Raw genomic sequence first — 19,069 nt, forward strand, 5'->3', positions numbered from 1 at the left:
TTCTCGTCCCACGGCGCCCCGGCTTTTGTTGCCCGGGCTTGTTTCTAACTTGAGAGCGTCGCCCGGCTCGCCGCCAGGTCACGTGCGTTAGTGACAACCTCTCGCAGGGCGGCCCCGGGGCCTCCGCGCCGCCGATTGGTGGGGTCGGGCCTGGCGCGGCCCCGGGGCGGGGCGTCCCGAAGGGCGGGCTGGGCGGCCGATCAGCTGTTCCGAGCGCAGGACAACAACAAAAGGAGCGAGACGAGCCGCCGGCGGCCAGTGGTTCAGCAACTGGACAGGCGGCCCGGCCCCGCGCCCCGCGCTCGCGGTCCGGGAGCCGCAGCTACCTCAGCAGCCCCGCGCCCGTGCGCGCCGCTCCCCGCCGACCCCGCCGAGCGACGCGCCCGCTGCCTTCGCCGCCGGTCTCCGCTGCCGCTCGGGCCCACGTAAGTGCGGGCGGGGCCGGCCCCCGGGGCCGCTCGCTCCTGCCGGCCCGCGGGCCTCCCGCCGGCAGCCTTCCGCGCCTCCCGCCTCCTGCCCCCGGCGGCGGCGGCCCCGAGGCCCCGGGGTGCGGGCGGAGGCGGACGAGCCGGGCGCCGGGCGGCGGTGGGTGTTCGGTTTCTGCCTCCTCCCGCGAGCGTGGCCTGTTTTCTTGGCCGCGGCAGGACCTCCTTCTTTTTCCCCTCCTCACTCCCCTCCACTCCTCCTCCTGCCCTCGGCCGTTGGACTGGCGTCGGGGACTCCGGGAGGAGTGCCCGGGCGCCCCTCTCGCTCCTCGCCTCCCGCGCCAGCCCTCGTAGCCCCGGGTCGCGCCCCTAGCACCGAGGGTCCTGCGGCGCGGGGGACCCTCCTCTCTTCCGCGGCCACCAGCGCCTGGGTGTCCGCGGGTCCGCTGCGTGTCCCCTGACCCTGCTCGATCTTACACCTGATCTTTGACGCTGCACCTGCGGAAGGGGCCCTGTACTTGCCCGCCACGGGTGAAATCCTCGTTTTGCTCCCGGAGGCCGATTGAGCGCTTCCTCTGTGTCTAGACTATGCGGAGGGCTTAGGTGCCTCAGTTGTCTCAGTTGCTCCTCACGGAGACCCTCTGATGTCGGCTTTATTATCTTGTGGATAGGAAACCCGAGGCCCAGAGAGATGAAGTTATTTTACTCGAGGCCACCCAGCCAATTAAAAGGAAATGGTGTTTTCCCTTTCAAAGTTGCAGGTGCATTTTATGTGGGCATTCCTCGTTTTGTGTTACATTTCCTAACTGCCTCTTTTCATCATCTTCTGTGTTGACTCCAGTTTAGGAGAGGTTAAGGAAGAGCCTCTTTCCGTCTGGAACGTCCAAGTATTTGGGCATTTGTTGCTAAAAGAGCCTTTTCTAAATGCAGAGTAGTTTTGGAAAAGGGGAGGAGAGAGTGTGACCCAGAGGTAATAAAGAGGTACCCCCAAATTTTGCTTGGTAATTGAAACGCACTGTTCATTGCAGATGTGAAAATCCCTGGGAAGCATTTGATTTTAAGTCACAGACGCTATAATTCTGAACTGGGAGCATAATTTTTAAAGGCCGCTACCTGTTTCCAGGACCTCATTGACTTATATGAGTGAGGGCTGTTTTGTTTTTTTCTTCCTGACTTTTGTTCTTTTCTATGACTGCCCGCTCACTCCGTTGTTCCCTCCTATTTCTCTTGGGAATGGCCCTACCTTAAAAATTGAAGGTTAACAGGCTGGGAATAACCACTCACTGCTCTTCTTTGTCCGCTGTCATTCACCCTTCAGGGCAGACAGGGGTAGGTCTCTGGGAGAGTAACCCACTATGACCAGTTGAATAGGCTGATTAGAAGCGGAACAAGCAAAGACAGCTTTCTTGGCTTGGTTTTTCTGTAGTTTAAAATCAATTCTAAATTACTTGAACCGGCATGTTTATTGTTCTAAAACAGGGTGGGATATAAAGAGAAAAATCATTTTGAGGCTGCTTTTCAGTGAAGATGTGTTAGGTTAGCCACCTGATATTTCGAAACTGTCAAGAAGCCACAACTGTACACATAGTTTGCAAAGTTAGATCATCAAAGTTGTGGTTTTGTTTTTGTTGGTTTTTTTTTTTTTTTTTTAATTTAAAAATGTTGTTTTTGGAGCCGCCTACTGGCAGCCAAAACCAGCTGAAAAGTACTGTTCTCTGAAGTTCATAGAACCAGAGTTGAGGCCGAAAGGAGCCTGAGCAATCATGTGCAGGGAAAAGCAAGACACTTGGAACTGCACAGATTTATGTTCTAATGCCGGCTCCACACCTGACCAGCTCTGTCACTTCCGAGCAAGTTACTTAATTTCTGAGCCTCAGTTTCCTGTTAGTAACATGTGACAAGTACCTCAACTCACTGTCACATACAATAAGTATTCAGTAGATTGTAGTTCTGATTATTATATAAACATTTTGCAGAGGAAGACATTCAGACTCAAAGATGCTAAGTGGCTTTACATTCATGCTGCTGGCTTGGAATGGACTTAAGTTTTCCAAGTTATATTTAATATTCTGAGTTAATATTTACTGGCTGCCTGCTCTGTTGTCAGGCACTAGTCTGAGGGATACGCACTTAATCCTCACATCCACGCATAATCCGAGAACTATCCTCCCCATTTCAGGGATGAAAAAACTGAGGCACCAAAAGGTTACTAAATACCTTAAGTTCACACAAATTGTAGGTAGCAAAGCCAAGGTTTCAAACACAGCAGGGTACCTCCATAGCCACAGTGCCTGTTGGTTGTTTGCCTGTCTCAAAAATAAGAAAATAAATCATTCTATCAAGCTCTTCCAGACTAGCAATGCCTTTTCTAAGTTCACGAACTAGAATGCTCTTCCCCATAAGTATTAAACTTAGCCACCTTTCTCTGCCCACAGAGCATTTCTAACTCATATAATAATAGAAAAAACATTAATGATGAAATGTTAAGTAACAAAGCAGGATACAGTATTGTGTATTCACTAGACCTCCTGATAAAAAGAAACCTTATGTGGAGAAGAAAATGCATAAAATGCTAACAGTATTGCAGCAAGGCAGTGAAATAATTATTCTCCCTATCTTCTAAACTGTTTATAATGTAGTTTTGTTTAATTTTATAATGATTTTTTTTTTTTTTTTTTTTTTTTTTTTGGTAAGGGAGGGAGGTATTTTGAGCCAGAAAAACAGGGACAAATCTGCCTTCTTGAAATGCTGGGGTCCAGATACTTTGTTTCTTTTCTTCACTGGGGTGAGACTTCCCTGGTAGATTGGCTAAGGTTGGTTAGTTACTGTGGAAAGTTTGCAGATGCCCCCCAAAATAGCAGTGCTACCTTACCTAGCCTTCTTTGACCCAACCTCTTTGCTAAATTCCAGAATTGTATTTGTAAATTTGTCCTCTTAGGACACATGCTTTCTCTGGAATTTTCACTTTAGTTTTATCATTGCCTTAGAGTTGTAAATATCAAAAAGTCCACGACCGGGGCACCTGGCTGGCTCAGTCAGTAGAGCGAGAGACTCTTGATCTCAGGGTGATGAGTTCGGGCCCTACATTGGAGGTAGAGTTTACTACAAAAAAAATTAAATTAAAAAAAAATGTCTGTGACATGTAGTGAAAAGTGAAGTCTGAGGCTATGCTTTGACTTACAGCTCCGCATAGAACCAGCCCCATTAGGAGCCTCCATTCCTGGGCAGGAGTGAAGGTAAAGGATAGCAGTGACCAGGTAGGGCCAGTTCTTGGGCAATTAGGAGGTTAGGCTCTCAATATTTTAGAGAGATTTTTCTAGAACTACATTGTCCAATAGATATATGTAATGTGAGTTATATATATGTTTAAATTTCTGGTAGCCACGTTAAAAAAGAAAAATAGGTAAAATTATTTTTATTAACATATTTTACTTACCCTAACATATTCCAAAATTACTTCTTAGTTCAACATACAATTAATATAAAAATTTTTGAGATATTTTACAGTATTTTCAAGGGGGCACTAAGTCTCACTTGGACATACACTCTGGTGTATATTTTTAAACCTATCATGTCTTGATTCAGATGTAAAATTTTCATTGGAAATAGTTAATCGGTTGTTCAGAACATACTTGGAAGTTTCCAAAAATTGGCTCAATTGTCAGCTTTCAAATTTGAGTTTGAAATAGATTAAAAGTAAATAAAATTTAAAATTCAGATTTTTGGTCATACAAGTAATTTCAAGTGCTCGTTTGCCTGATGTGCCTTGTGGCCACCCACTGAACAGCTTTAGCATATTGGGGCTCTCCAGCAGCTCCTCGTTCTTTCTGACTCCTACAGAAAGCAAGGCCAAAGGAACTTTGCATAGTTAGTCTACCCTACTTCTTCATTGTGCTAGAGGTCTATCAGAGTGAAGAGGTGATCCAACACAGTCTCCCCATTTTTCCAGTGGTGAGACTGAGGCTCAGAAGGGTTAGATCGTTTAGCTCCAGCCACTTATGGTAGGGAGAGCACCAGAACCCTCTCCTGCTGGTGCCCAAGCCAGCCCTCCTTCCACCTGTCCCCAAACTGGTCTTTTTCCTTCCCAGGGGCCTCCACAGGTGTGTCATGTAAATCTGAGTCATGACTCAGGACAGATGAAAATGAGCTCTTCCCTTGCCTGGTTGGGCTCCTGAATACTCAGGCCACCCAAGGTTGGTTGCCCTTGCAGGACATTTGGGATATCTCAAGGTAGCCTCGGACTTCAGGAGACCAAAAGAAGATTGACTTGTGCTGCTCCGTGGAAAATTCCTCCAAAGGCACCTTTCCTGTGGCAGAGTTGTATATGTTCTAGGCATTAGCTGGCTTCTCATGGATTTGGAGCTGTAGCTGGGTTGGGGGTGGAGGGAGGCAGTTGGCAGCTGGGAACGCAGCTGCCCAACCACGATGGCACCAGCATTGTTTTCTGCCTTGTAGCTTCCACTTTACAGGCCTGGGCCCCAGTAAGTTACCCTCATGTGGCATCGCAGTTGGGGGACAAGATGCTCATTCAGGATGAGCAGGGGTTCCCTTGTGGGGTGCTCTGCTTTACACCCAGCAACTCCAGCTTCCTAGCTGATGAAGCGCCTGAGGCCAGCCCTGTACTCTGGAGAATTAAGATTATTCTCTCAACTAGTTCAGCAGACACAGGATTGTAGTTGGGGCCAATATATGCCTTCATAATTTAAGAGAAATGAGGGGAAGATTTTTTTAAGTGTCTTTTTTCCCTCGTAGCTTATGTGCGGAAAACCTTTATTTACACCAGACCTTGTCATAGCTCATCTTTTAGGATATAGCTATGACACTACACAAGTGAACTATGCAAGCTCACTTTTCATCTAACATCTCTTACATGGAACATAAAGCTGAATTTGAATTCTCTACTAGAGCTCCAGCCTTCATGATTTGGCCCCGCTGCTTCCCAGAAGGGTTTCTGGCAGACTGGTTATGCAAGTAACATTTCCTGTTTACTCTCTTTTAATAATTAATGGATGATGATGACGGATTGTGACCACAAAAGTGTTCAAATGTCATTTATTTGAACACACATTTGTAGTACTACACATTCGTAGTAGCATGCCAAACAGTTGTAGCAGTCCTGTTTGCACATAAAGAAGTCAACCAAGAATCTCCTTCACTACAGACTGTAACTACATTTCCAACTAAAAATGATGACTGTTTTGAAAGTAAAGGGTCAAGAGTCTGAAGTTATGGATTCAAGGCTGATGCTCATGAGAAAGTGTTAGAGGCTTTTCACCATCCCTGGATGGTCTCATCTACTCATGATTTCTGTTATCCCTGTTGTGTTGACAATTTCCCAAATCCGTGCCCCCAGCTGAGACCATGCCCTTGTGCTCCAAAGCCCTGGAAATGTTCCGCTGCCCACTAGACAACACCAAGCATGTGACTTGCAGAGTCCCAAATTCAGCATGTCCAAAATGCCCAACCAGCACCTTCTGCAGTATACCTTTTCCGCTAAATGGTCCCATCATCCCCCCCCATTGGCTTCTGGTAGAGGGTCATCCTTGGCTTTTCCCTTTCTGTAACTTCTGGTTTAGAAGGTCCTAAAAGATCTGGTTCTTGCTTAGCACCCCCAGCCTGCGCTCATGACCATCCTGGATCTTGAGTCCCAAAGAAGGTTGCCACATTCTCACTCAGCTGTAGGCTTCCTCCATTCTTGATCTTCTTGACCTTTCAAGACCAAAGTCATTTACTACAGGAGTCCTCCTGACCTCTGCCTGCCTGGATTGGAGGAACACCCCGTACTTTTTCCATGGCATTCATCACATTGGGTTGTTAATGGTTGCCACAGGAGGGCCGTATTCACTGCTGCCTCCCCCATGCTTAGCACTCTGCCTGATGCATAATAGGTACTCAGTAAATATTTGTAGAATAATAGTTGACGTTGACTGAGAACTTTGTGCCAAGTGCCTTGCTAAGTAGGTTGCCTGCATTATGCCATTTCACAAGAGTAGGATCAGGGAGACCCATCAGGGAGGTAGTGATTGGCAGAGTCCGGAGGGACACCAGATTGGCTTCAACTAGGATGAAAGTGGTAGCAAGAAGTGGGCAGATGTAGGGCACATGTGCAGCTAGAGTCAACATGACTTGTTGAAAGTTTGGTTGAGGGGTTGGCTGGGGAGCAGAAGGAGGAACTGCTAGGATTATGGCCTGAATAACTGCTGGATGCTGCTGCTTCTCGCTGGGAAAGGGAAGGAGAACAGTGCATGTAAGTTTGTGGGGGATGGAAATTAAAAGTTCTCTTTGGTATGTGTTAGGTTTGATATGACTATCAGGTAAACAGGGAGAAATGGTTACACACACACACACATACATATAAAATATACACATATAAATATATAATTTATAATTATTTATAAATTATATTTATATATTATATAAATATAATATTTATATTATTTATACATTCTATAGATGTGTGTGTGTGTTTGTGTGTGTGTGTGTGTGTGTATATATATATATGTATGTATTTGGAATTCTGGAAGATCAGACGAGGCCGGAGTTCCTCACTTAGAACTCACCAGGGGGGCGCCTGGGGGCCTCAGCTGGTTGAGTGTTCTTACTCTTGATTTCAGCTCAGGTTGTGATCTCAGGGTCATGAGCTCAAGCCCCACACTGGGCTTACCATGGAACCTGCCTAAAGATTCTCTCTCTTCCCTCTGCCCCTCGCTGTTCCCTGTTCCCATGTGCTCACCCTTTAAAAACAAAACAACAACAAAAAGAACTCACCAGAACTCCATGAAGTAGAACTGTTGCCCACTGAAGTAGTATAACTTCCTAACTCCAAAAGCAGCAGAGCCAGCATTTGAACCCAGGTGTGCGGGCCATGTGACCTTCCTGCTTGCCTGCAGTCAACGGTTTCCATGGCTCGCTGCTGTCCTCCTCCGTTTTCCGCAGTGTAAATTTCTCTGTGCCCGCTGTAGGAATTGTTTTGAAGGTCAAATTATGCTTGCTGATTTTTAAGTGGAATTAGGTATGCTTAGAGTCCTACAGAAGAGGAGGTGAGCCGAGGAAAGCTGGTGACCGCCCCGTCCTGCTGCAGGCTTCCTTCGGCAGCTCTGGGCAGCTGAATGTCATACAGCAAGACTTAGTGTCTGGCGTTTGCTCTTGCAGAAAAGCAGTATTTCAGCTTGAACTACATGAGTCAGATTTATCCCTTAGGAAAGCACAGATGTGAAAAAGAACCAGCTCCTTCCCTTTCATTTCACATTTATTTACAGGTTGCTTTTGAGTATTCAATTCATAATGGTTTATAAATAAGAGGTACTATATCTCTTGTGTTTGACATTTCTTGTGTTTGACCCTGTAGGAAGAGAACGTCTGTAGCTACAGGCTAAGGCATGAGCTTTCTTCTAAAGGGGTGTGTGCGTGTGTGTGGGCACACGCTTTCGAGACCATACACATATTGTATAAATATGTGCTGATTTGAAATGACCTCCTTTTCCTATTTTATTTTAGGGATAACGACTCTCCTTGCTCTCGCCTAAGTTGAATAAGCACCCTGTGCACTTTAATCTCCTGTCGTGCCATCAGGCAGACTGAAGACGGTGTTTTGAGATCTCAGCTGTAAAGACATCCCGCCAAAGTCTCAATCTTGCCTTAACCATGTTCCAGAGACTGAATAAAATGTTTGTGGGGGAAGTCAACACTTCTTCCAACCAAGAACCGGAATTTAGTGAGAAAGAAGATGAAGAATGGATTCTCGTTGACTTCATAGGTAAGGTATTCTTAGCTGTTAATCATCCCAGCAAAAGTGGAAACTCTTACTTCTCAGTTTTTGCATAAGTAAACCAGAAACGCTGAAGGTTTGGAAGCCTTAAAAGTAAATAAGCAAGAATTGTCCAAAAAAAAATTGCGTGAAACATCCTGTGCCAAATGATGAGTCCGTGGAACTGACTGACGTCAGATCTTCCAGTTTTGCAACTCTCCTAGTCTGTTCAGATCTGATGCACTTGAATAGGAAATCCTGTGCTAGACGAACAGTGACCCATGCTGCTCATCACGTTTATTCAGCAGGATAGACGCAGTCTTCAAACCCATTCCCATGAAACCACCATGACCCATCCTATGCAGTGTTACACCACACTACACACACACTGGGTGCTCAGAAATCATTTCCTGTCATTACGAATGAACATAAATGGTTTTGTGTCTCACCTAAATGAAGAGAGGAATGTGAACATCAGCTTATAGTATCCTCTCTTCTTTTTCTGTGCCCTGAATGTGATACCATCGGGATGCTCATGTTCCCGTGGGACTTCGCCAATGAACGTGGACCATGATGTAGACGCCTGCCCTGGTTTCTCAGCAGCAGAAGCCAAAGCCGAAGCCATCAGTGAAGAGTCACGTACCGAGCACCCGTCAGTCTTTTCCTGTTTACCTGCATCTCTTGAGTGCTTGGCTGATACCGGTGATTCCTGCTTGCTCCAGTTTGAGTCCTGTCCGATGGAGGAGAGCTGGTTTATCACCCCTCCCCCATGTTTTACTGCAGGTGGATTAACCACTCTCAAGGTGGAAACCAGTCCTTTGGAAAACCTTCTCATTGAACATCCCAGCATGTCTGTCTATGCTGTGCATAACTCCTGCCCTGGCGTTGGTGAGGCCAGTTGTGGGACCAATGAATGTCCTGACCCAAGTAGCCCCAGGTATGTTGTGAGTACAGTTGACCCTTGAGCATCATGGCTTTGAACTGCATGGGTCTGCTTGTATGGAGAATTTTTTTTTGATAAGCAGAATACAGGACTGTAAATGTATTTTGTGTTCCTTAGGATTTCCTTAATAACAGTTTCTTTTCTCTGGCTTATTTTATTGTGAGAATACAGTAGATAATACCTCTACCATGCAGAATATGTGTTCATTGATTGTTGATGTTATTGGTAAACTTCCCAGTCAGTAGTAGGCTATTAGCAGTTACACTTCGGGCAAGTCATAACTTACACGTGGATTTTCCACTGCACACGGGTTGGCGCCCCTAACCCCTGAGCTGTTGAGGGGTTGACTGTATTTTACTCTGTCCACAAGCAGTCTGTTTGACATGCAGTTTATTTATTTCTACTACAATTCAAAGCTGATTTTTTAGAAGATGCAAAGTAATCTCGTTAGAGATGTGTGAAGGCATGTGCATAGTGCACAAGGTAGTGGATGGTATGAAACACATGTTCATTTTAGATTTTCAAAAACATCCATTAGAACATGGCTCTGATTATATAAGGAAGAGCTGTTGGATTTATAGTACTCTGATGGTGACAGAGAAGAAAAGACTGGCATTTCTCCTACGTGTCTCAATGTAACTGGCACTTTATACACTGAATTATTTGGGCTATCAAATTCAACAAGAATCGTATATCTTTCTTTCTTTCTTTCTTTTTTTTTTTTTTTAGAGAGAGCTCGCGAGCAGGGAGGGGCAAAGGGAGAAGGAGAGAGACTCTTAAGCAGGCTCCCTGCTCAGCGCAGAGCCCGACGTGGGGCTTGATCTCACAACCCCGAGATCATGACCTGAGCCGAAATCAGGAGTCAGACACTCAACCGACCGAGCCACCCAGGCACCCCAAGAGTAGTATATCTTAAAACTCTTATTTTCTTTCAGGTAGTCTTAGCTGGGTCACATCAAATGGCACTTAACCTCAAAAACTTGACAAATCGTAAACATGAAGTAGAATGGCAATTTTACCAAAATGTGTTGCCCAGAGAGTTATTTTCTTCCTTACAGAGGAATGATTTCATACCCAAACAATATTTTCTTGTTATATGGAAGTCCTAGTAGGTCTGAAAGGCTCTGTTTGAGTGACAGATAGGCTGAGGGCCTGGTCAGTAAAGACTGATATGTTTCAAAGCAAACTTATAGGTGTCCTATGGCCTTTATCCAGTGAGTATATTCAAGATGCTTGCACCTGCTGAAAGAAAGCCCATGGTCATGTTCATCAGCCCAAAGTCTGGTTGTTCACAGTGCATGGTAGTGGAATGTGCTGTGGTGTTAAACAGTATTTGGGGCATGCTGACCCTAATTTTCTACATACCTACACTACATACCGTTCACTTCAGGTGACATGGAATGTTTGGAGCAGTTCAGAATGTTCCCATAGTTGGTCCTATAACCCACAGGGCCTCTTTTTAGACTATTGGGGCTCTAACTCCACTAATTGGATCATTGTATATATCTTCTACCATTTCCTGTTTGCCAAATACAAACAAAACCCAGGCAGCTCATTAATTGAACTTCACTAGAGTCTGCTGCACTCGCAAGTCCGAATACTCTAAGTGATCTTGTGATCTTCTGTGAGGGTAAACATATCCTTTACCCAGCTGAGAAACAATTTGCTTACCCGGCTTTATACTGGGTAAGATCTTTGGTGGGAAATGTTACTTTAACTGGCACTTGATTCAGCGCTTTTAAGTTTATCGAGAGATCAATGTTTCAGGCATTCCAACAAAAATTCAAAATTTCTAGGACATGGTATTGATTAAATTGCCTTATGGTTGATTCAAATTAATTTCTTCATTTCTCAGAAATGCTTCCCACCTGATTCTGATCTCACCTCTGTGGAATTCCACTCAAGAGTTTAGCATGATTAATAGTCACTTTAAATGTACTGATGTTTGTATATTTACTTCTCAGTGTTTAGAGTGTGTGTGTATATGTACAGCAGCTTTGTAAATAATATTATTCCAGAAACAGCATATATGCATTTGCAGAAAATTAGAAAATGCAAATATGTAAAAATTAAAAAGTTTAAAAAGACATTTGCACTCCCCGGAGATGCACACTGTTAACACCCCAGGGCACATCCTTCCGGCTTGTTTTTCACACACACACACACACACATGCGCGCACACACACACGTGCACACACACACGCACACACACATTTGTAACCTAAATGGGATCAAGCTGTATATACTGTTTTATAATCTGCTTCTTTAGGCAATGATCTGAACCATTTTCTTTTCAGTAAAATTTCACTTCATCTACTACCCACATCATACTCAGCTTTCTGCATTGGAGCCCAGAATAGTTCACCTCATTTGTCCAGACCAGCATCCCATCCAAGACCATACTCTACATCTGGTTATGTGTTCGCTGTTTTGATGCAGTCAGAATGATCTTTTTTTTTTTTTTTTTGTATCTTGTTTGTTTTTTTATCTTGTTATATGTTTTTTTTTAAAAGATTTTATTTATTTATTTGACTCACAGAGAAAGATCACAAGTAGGCAGAGAGGCAGGCAGAGAGAGAGGGGGAAGCAGGCTCCCTGCCAAGCAGAGAGCCCGACGAGGAACTTGATCCCAGGACCCTGAGATCATGACCTGAGCCAAAGGCAGAGGCTTTAACCCACTGAGCCACCCAGGTGCCCCAATCTTGTTATATGTTTTGCTGTAACATACAGGAAAGTTAAACAAATAGGTGCTTTTCCATATATATAGGATCAAAAGAACACATTTCACTTTCTATGAATTCCTTCAAAAGTACTGCAAATTATCATAGTTTTATAATAACTAAAAATTTTCAACACCTTTATTTCTAGATTTCAAATCCTTATTAAAAAAAAAAAACCACTAAACCAAGATAGATCAGGTGTTACCAAAATTAGGATGGCTATGTAGTAAATATCTATGTTTTCTAAACATGATATCTTCAAAAGTTAGATTGCCTCTATCCTTTCTATCCTTGGGGATATTATCATAAAGCATGTAACAAGAAGGTGCTTCATAATTACAGATGGGCTTCAGATGTATGTTTTATTGTATTTTGGCCTTTGTAAGTATTGTTTATGAGGTCTATGTGCTATCATAATCTTAAATAATACATGTGCCTTTAATGACCCATAGTAAACCAGTTTTAATTACAGAAAATGCACCATGTCCTAACAGTAAAATTAAATAGCATTTTAAATCTTACTAGTAATTTAATAGTTCACCATTTAACATTTGTAGGGCCAGGAAAAGCTGCTTATAAGACTCACTGGCACAGAGTAAGTACATTCCCTTTGAGACTGTGTAATATGTGTTAAAATCAGTCTGAGCAGAAAGCCTAAAGTATCAAAATGCCCACCTTTTACAAACTGCTGTCTTTATATTAACTTCTTCCTATTAGCTTCTTAATGTGACCCCCTTTAATTCTATTTTTTAAAAATTTTTAAAAATTAGAGTGTTTTCCTCTAGTGATTACAGATACAACCTATAATTGCCCTTGTTGTGTAAAATAACCCTTACAACTCTTAAAACTCTTCCTGTCATGTGTTGATATAACTTATATCTATCCTGTTAGATAGCTTTTAATGTAGAAAACATAGAACAATCATGTGGTTTGTAGCCATATTTCAAGATGTGTTCTCCACAGGTCTTTGTGACATTACTATGCAAAGGCCATTCCAAAATGTGCCCTGTTGCGATATCAATGAAAAACTTTTATAATAAGCAGATAGCTTTTTATCCAGGAAAGTGTTAAATGAGTAGAATTTTCTTATGCATATTTCTATTAAATGTGGGTTTAAAGCTTGTTTCCTGGAACATTTACGTATAGACAGAAAACGTGTATGAAGGTGCAGCAGCCTAGGCATCAGTACCAACCCCCTTCCTAACCACAGACTTTGGAGTAAAACCTGTATTAGAATCTTGGTTGCAGGAGGTAATAATAATGACCTTAACATCACTGAGCCTTAGCTTTCTGGTCAGTAAAATTTGGCAATTAAGATATTTTCCTTTTAAGATTATGGTGAGAATTAAATACACTACATTTGCAAAACAGTTGGCCAATCCAGATAATCAATAAATGTTAGTCCCCCTCACAGCAAATCTTATCTAAATGCATTTGCTGCCTGATTGAAATTCACTCAAAATGTGAAGCACTTTTTAGAAAAATACAGTCTACCTAATTAACCATCTGTGGATTATATGACATATTTCTATGAAAAATTGTCCTCTCCTTTCTGTCATTGTCAGTGTGGTCACGAAATATAAACTTCTCTGTCAGCTATGAGACACTAAGCTCTCATTCAACCATAAATTAGTGTGGCAAATGAATCACTAAGTACCTTTTTCAAGTTCATTAATAACATACTCTGTTACTTAATATAGTCCCATTTTCTTCTGTTTCAGAGTGGAAAGTCGAAATGAAATGGGGCAGCACATCCATTGCTACGTTGCAGCTCTCGCTGCGCATACAGCTTTTCTGGAACAACCCAAGAGCTTTCGCCCTTCCCAGTGGATAAAAGAACATAGTGAAAGACAGTCTTTGAACAGAAATAGCCTTCGTCGCCAAAATCTTACCAGGGATTGCCACTCTAGGCAAGTCAAGCACAATGGCTGGGCTGTCCATCAGCCCTGCCCCCGTCAGTACAATTACTAAGAATTTCAAGATTGGTTGGATTCTCTTGGTTTGTGCATATGTGTGTGGACGTGTGTGGATGGACGATGAAGATGCTGTTTCTTTACAGCCAACTGATGACCAATCACATAGTTTTATCGATGTGTTTAGACACTATCTTGAAAACCAGATTTACATGCTGTATATCACATAATGCCTTGCTTTTAACACTTACTTTTTTGTAAATTTTTTCAGAATATTTTTGGAAACATATCAATACAGTTACAGTGTTTGGTGTTTGGGGGTGTCTTTAAATCTATGAAGGTGTACATGAGTTAGTGTTCTAAAGACATTTCTTCCCAAGTATGAGAATAGGCATCTTTCAATTTCATTTTATTTTGTATTACTTAATCAATATTTTGAGTAAGCAAGAATTTATTCTCAGGGTCAGCCATACACTTTATTGACCAGTACTTGATAATCTTTTCTGTATATAATGAATACATTTTTACACACTAACATGAGCATTAACAGGTGATAGTTGCCATAGATATAATGGAATTATGGCTGAACTTTCTCTTGAAAGAAAACTTGATATATTTCTGTGTGTATAGGTTTGTTTTGTTTGTTTGTTTGGTTGTTTTGTTTTGTTTTGTTTTCTGGATTAGCCATGCAGTTCATTTTGGAATTCAGGTACATTAAGTATTAGTGAACAGTGCATTCAGTAATTCCGACATGACTGTGTGACGTGGTACAGAGATTGTGGGACAAAAGCACTTGTCTCCCACGCAGAGGGATTCAGTTAGACCTGTGAAATTGTTTTTGCAGAAATGTATGTCTACAACAAACCCGTTAGTCCACTATTTAACTTGTCTGGAGTCTTTCCTGTCAGCTCTGCCCACTTGCCGCCTCCTGTCAGCTGTCAACTCAGAAGTACTCCTCCAGGCACTTTAGTGACTTCTTTATTTTATGACTGTCCAAGGGAAAAGAAGTAGATTTTGTATTTCTGATGCAGTGATCCATCCTCTGCCATGGGCCTGTCCTGCCAAGTGGCACGCAAGTCCAAGGAGGGATTCCCGGTGACATCCTTTCCTCGCATCCAAATGAAGAGTGACAGGTTGGAGCCCTTGAGTTTCCATTTTTTGTTTTTGTAACTGGGGCTACAGGCAGAATCTTTAACCACTTTGGCCTCTGTTTCCTCCACCAATGGGGGAGTAGTAGTATTTACCTTCCTCACCGTTGTCGTGCGGACTGTGTACTGATGGGAACTGGGCTGTCCAGAGCTGAACCTTGTGTGAAATTCCAAGGGCCTCTCTACTGAATCTAATGATGGAGATGGGGCCTGTGGCAGTTTCCTGCCACAGCTGTTCTTCAGAGTGTTGGTGCTAACGAGGCCGGCGTTCAGGGCTCAATTCACACGAGGCCAGTTAACACACAACCTCCAGCCAGTCACTTTATTTCTTAGCAGTTGTGATGGGTTTTGCTGAGCCATCCACATTCACCAGTTTCCTCTGTAGCTAAATTAAACATACACAATCCAAAGCATATTCTACTGTCAGATCAGTAGTATCACCTTTGCAATCAAATAGCTTATTTTTCCGTGTCCTCTGCAACCCTAATAAGTACATGTCTATATAAGGTTTTCAAGGGAAAAAGCATATAGTTATGTGAAGTATTATATTTTTCAATAACCCTGTAACAGTTCGGTGCAGGGAACTATGGGAGACTTTTTTTTCTTTTCTTTTCTTTTCTTTTTTTTTTTTTTTAACCTAAGTGAAGAGCTGTGCTCTTTTCTGCCTAGACTGGGATGTTTGGGGTCAGAAGAGGTTAAATAGCTTCATGAGATGGTGGTGCAGCTGGTTCTTCCACTGGCCGCGATGAAGTGCCAGGAATGTCTTACATCCCCCTTCTCTCCTTATTCCCTTTCGATTTCGACTACCCCTTTATTTATTTGTTTTCTAATTAGGGGCCAAGTCTGTAAAGTTTTATCAAACTGAGCTAGAAGTTACTTTGTTACTATTTGTGTTTACGAGAGTTGAGTGGTTAAGATAAAGTTTTCATGAAGGTGTGTACATTTTACACCATATCTGTTATAGGGCCGTAAGTCGGTAACTTGAAAATAGACCAGCTAAATGTTTTCTGGATGTAAGCCTCTGAATACATGGGGGTCTCTTTTTTCATATATTACATGCAGTTTGTTAGTACCTCACAAGCTACCGAAGTTCAGCCATGAGAATTTGTTTGGCAGCGTGAACAGATTTGTATATAAAATAGCAATGGTTTTTTGTGTTTTTTTTACTATTATTTTTTCAAATTTCCTGATACCCGAAAATACACTTACTTCTCTATCTGTTACTGACTTTTTGTTTGCCTTATCTAGACCTAGTTTTTTATGGTTTATACCTGGGAAGCAACACTTTCAGTCTTGGGGATGTTTTCTTAGGCTAACCATGCCATCTATCCTATCAGACTGCGGTTTTTATATCAATATCTAAGGTTTCTGCCTGAAATTGGCACATGTTAGAACTGAAGAAAGTGGTTACACAATTCATTTGAAGTTCTTGATCATTAGATGTTTGTTAGGCATCTACTCTGTGTGAGACACAGACCAATAGTAACAGAAGGATGTTGACCTAAGTATTCTTTGAAACATGGCCAAAATGCAATTTATTATAAGTTAATTATTATTTCTGCTGTTGTAAATATTAGTGGCTTACAATGTGCTTTCGTGCATATTTCTTAAAACTTCAAGCAGTGAGAAATCAGACCCCTCTGAATTTAGTGCTCTGATGGTTTCTAGACTGATAATATGGAATGTTACTTGGAAAAAGTTTGGACTATATGGTGCACACAAGCAGTACTTCATGAATGAGCTTCTTAGTTTTTAAAAATGCACCATGTTCCTCAAAGTTTGTGTTTTTGTTAATAAAACATTTTATAATGTATTTTCTATGTTTTACTTTTTCTTTCTCAAGTAACTATGTATTGCACTGTAAGGTGAACACAAACCATTATTTATCTTCTGTGGCAATGCATTTATATGGTTGGGTGGGTGGGAATTTTTTGCAGAAAGTGCACAGTGATTGAATTTTTGACTTTCTACTCTGGCGAGCTTTTTCTACATTAATTTCCTGGACATTTTCCCAGTTCCCAGGTAGTCGGTGTATCAGAACGTTGATTCTAGTGAGAAGACAGTTTCCTTAAAACTTGAGAGGGCCGTTCAGCATCGCTATTGATTTTACTTCTAAAATCTGTGCAGTACACTGCTTCGTCATCTGTACATCTTCACTGAATCTGAGTGTCTTTGCTATTTCTCTTCCTCCTCAAGGAAAGATACTGTCTTTCTATACTCTTCGTTAAAAAGAGCAGAAGAGAGTCTCTTTCTTATCCTCATTTTCTTTGAATTGGAAACAAAAGAAAGCAAAAATTAAAAAATGAAGGATTCCAACTGGAAGATAGACATTTAAGTGTAAATGGATTAGTGGAGAATGCTTAAGAGTTTCCAGGTAGTTTTGTTTTTAGAATCAGTAAAAAGACTGCTCCTAATACTGGAGATACTAGCATATGTTTGTAATGTTACCTTGAAGTTATCTTTTATTTTATCAGGCCCATTCATACTGGTTAAATTCTTTTAGAAGTCCAGCTACTCTCTTGGATGGCTTCACTGCCATCAGCCGTGTTGATGCATTATAAATGGCATCCTTATCTACTTATTGTAATGCTTAAAATTTTATATGAAATGCTTTATTTAGAAAATCTGCCTAATCCAGCGGTGTCAGCCTTGCCATATACCACTTTCACTTGAAATATGACACCAGTTACAGTGGTTTGGGGTGGAGAAAGAGGTACTAGAAAGCATACAGATAAAGACATCTTTTTCTGTTTGCAACAGTATCCTTTCTGTGGGAAGAGATGTTACTATTCAAAGGAAGGCAGCTTAAGTGGATGTTTTGTATATCATTTAGAATTTTCCTTACAACATATTTTTTTAATTGTATGATTATTAAATGCCCCATTTAGTTCTGTATTTGCCTGAAGTTTTAATATTTGTTTTCTAGGTGGACTTCTTAAAAACCAAATCAGGACTTGGGGAGTTTGATGTGTGTGTATCCAGGCTTAATATGTATGAGTGGTTTTGCTTGCTCTTTGGTTGTTTTCCTCCAGAGGTTTGGAACTTTAATCAATAATTGTGTGTGTGTGTGTGTGTGTGTGTGTGTGTGGTTAAGTGGCTTGGTGTTTCTTCTCAAGTATAATTGTGAACACACTTGCTTTTCAAGGGCAGGGCATCAGTTATAGAGACTGAAGAGTATTGTAGATTGTACTATGTGCCTTCTCGATGTATTTCTGGACATAAATTTTTTTCAACTTGAAAACTCAAAAGGGACATTTGGTTGGATTATATACTGTACATCATCTATGCATAAATGGCAGCTTGTTTTCTTGAGCCACTGTCTAAATTTTTTTCTGTTTTTATAGAATTTTTTATACTGATTGGTTCATAGATGGTCAGTTTTTTACACAATACAGCACTTTGCCAAAAATAAGTGTAGCATGGCTTAAACGTTGTGTAGTAACACCAGTTCTTTGTATTTGGGTTCAGTGGTGTGTTTTGCACTATTTGAGTTGTGGTTTTTAATCTGTCAATAAATAAAATGTTCTTTAACTTCACACTTGTCAGATTCTCTTATCTTTATGGTCACAGTCTTAAAACTAGATACAACTTAATTAAATTACTTGCTGTTTAGTTTTACTTATACAGAATATTTAATATGCACTTTAAATATTGTTTTTAAAGTTTATATAAAATTAGTATGTTAAAATTTTTCACCTGAAATGAATAATCATTTAAGTGAACATGAATTTGAGGATGACTCCTAGCCAGTACCTTTTCCCTGCAACCCATAATTGTTAAACAAACACAGAATTTTTTTTTTTTAATTCATTTGAGAGAGATACAGAGACAGAGAGGGCACAAGTGGAGGGCGTGGCAGAAGGAAAAGCAGACTTCCCGCTGAGCTGGGAGCCTGACATGGGCACCATCCCAGGACCTGGAGATTATGACCTGAGCCTAAGGCAGATGCTTAATCATCTGAGCCGCCCAGGTGCCCCACAAATACAGAATTTAATACACCGGTTCTTAGCCTTTTTTTTTTTTTTTTAAAGATTTTTTTAGAGCATGAGCTCTAATAAAGCAGCGGGGAGGGGCAGAGGTAGAGGGAGAAGCAGATCCCCCATTGAACAGGGAGCCTGATGTGGGGCTCAATCCCAGGATTCCAAGATCACGGCCTGAGCCGAAGTCAGACAC

At 41.8% G+C, this 19,069-nt stretch overlaps 1 protein-coding gene across 2 annotated transcripts; it reads left to right on the forward strand.

The window, feature by feature from the left end:
- The first annotated feature begins 210 nt into the window (after positions 1 to 210).
- Positions 211 to 18,432, forward strand: TP53INP1 (tumor protein p53 inducible nuclear protein 1). Of its 2 annotated transcripts, XM_047728226.1 has the most exons (5): positions 211 to 425; positions 7,923 to 8,181; positions 8,752 to 9,109; positions 12,393 to 12,430; positions 13,557 to 13,691. In XM_047728226.1, exons 2-4 carry the CDS (start codon positions 8,070 to 8,072, stop codon positions 12,412 to 12,414), a joined length of 492 nt encoding a protein of 163 aa, XP_047584182.1. In that variant the 5' UTR covers positions 211 to 425; positions 7,923 to 8,069; the 3' UTR covers positions 12,415 to 12,430; positions 13,557 to 13,691. The 2 variants fall into 2 exon arrangements, with proteins under 2 accessions (XP_047584182.1, XP_047584181.1); XM_047728225.1 differs by lacking the exon at positions 12,393 to 12,430 and having other exon boundaries at positions 213 to 425; positions 13,557 to 18,432.
- Positions 18,433 to 19,069: the final 637 nt, after the last annotated feature.

This window comes from Lutra lutra, chromosome 4 (genome assembly GCF_902655055.1).
Source record: "Lutra lutra chromosome 4, mLutLut1.2, whole genome shotgun sequence".
Lineage (NCBI taxonomy): Eukaryota > Metazoa > Chordata > Mammalia > Carnivora > Mustelidae > Lutra > Lutra lutra.

What these genes read in the sequence shown, in the direction of transcription:
- TP53INP1 (XM_047728225.1), top strand. Translation starts at nt 8,070, where the DNA reads ATGTTCCAGAGACTGAATAAAATGTTTGTGGGGGAAGTCAACACTTCT. An exon ending in GATTCTCGTTGACTTCATAG is followed by an intron (nt 8,182 to 8,751) that starts GTAAGGTATTCT and finishes ACCATGATGTAG; the next exon opens with ACGCCTGCCCTGGTTTCTCA. An exon ending in CCTGACCCAAGTAGCCCCAG is followed by an intron (nt 9,110 to 13,556) that starts GTATGTTGTGAG and finishes CTTCTGTTTCAG; the next exon opens with AGTGGAAAGTCGAAATGAAA.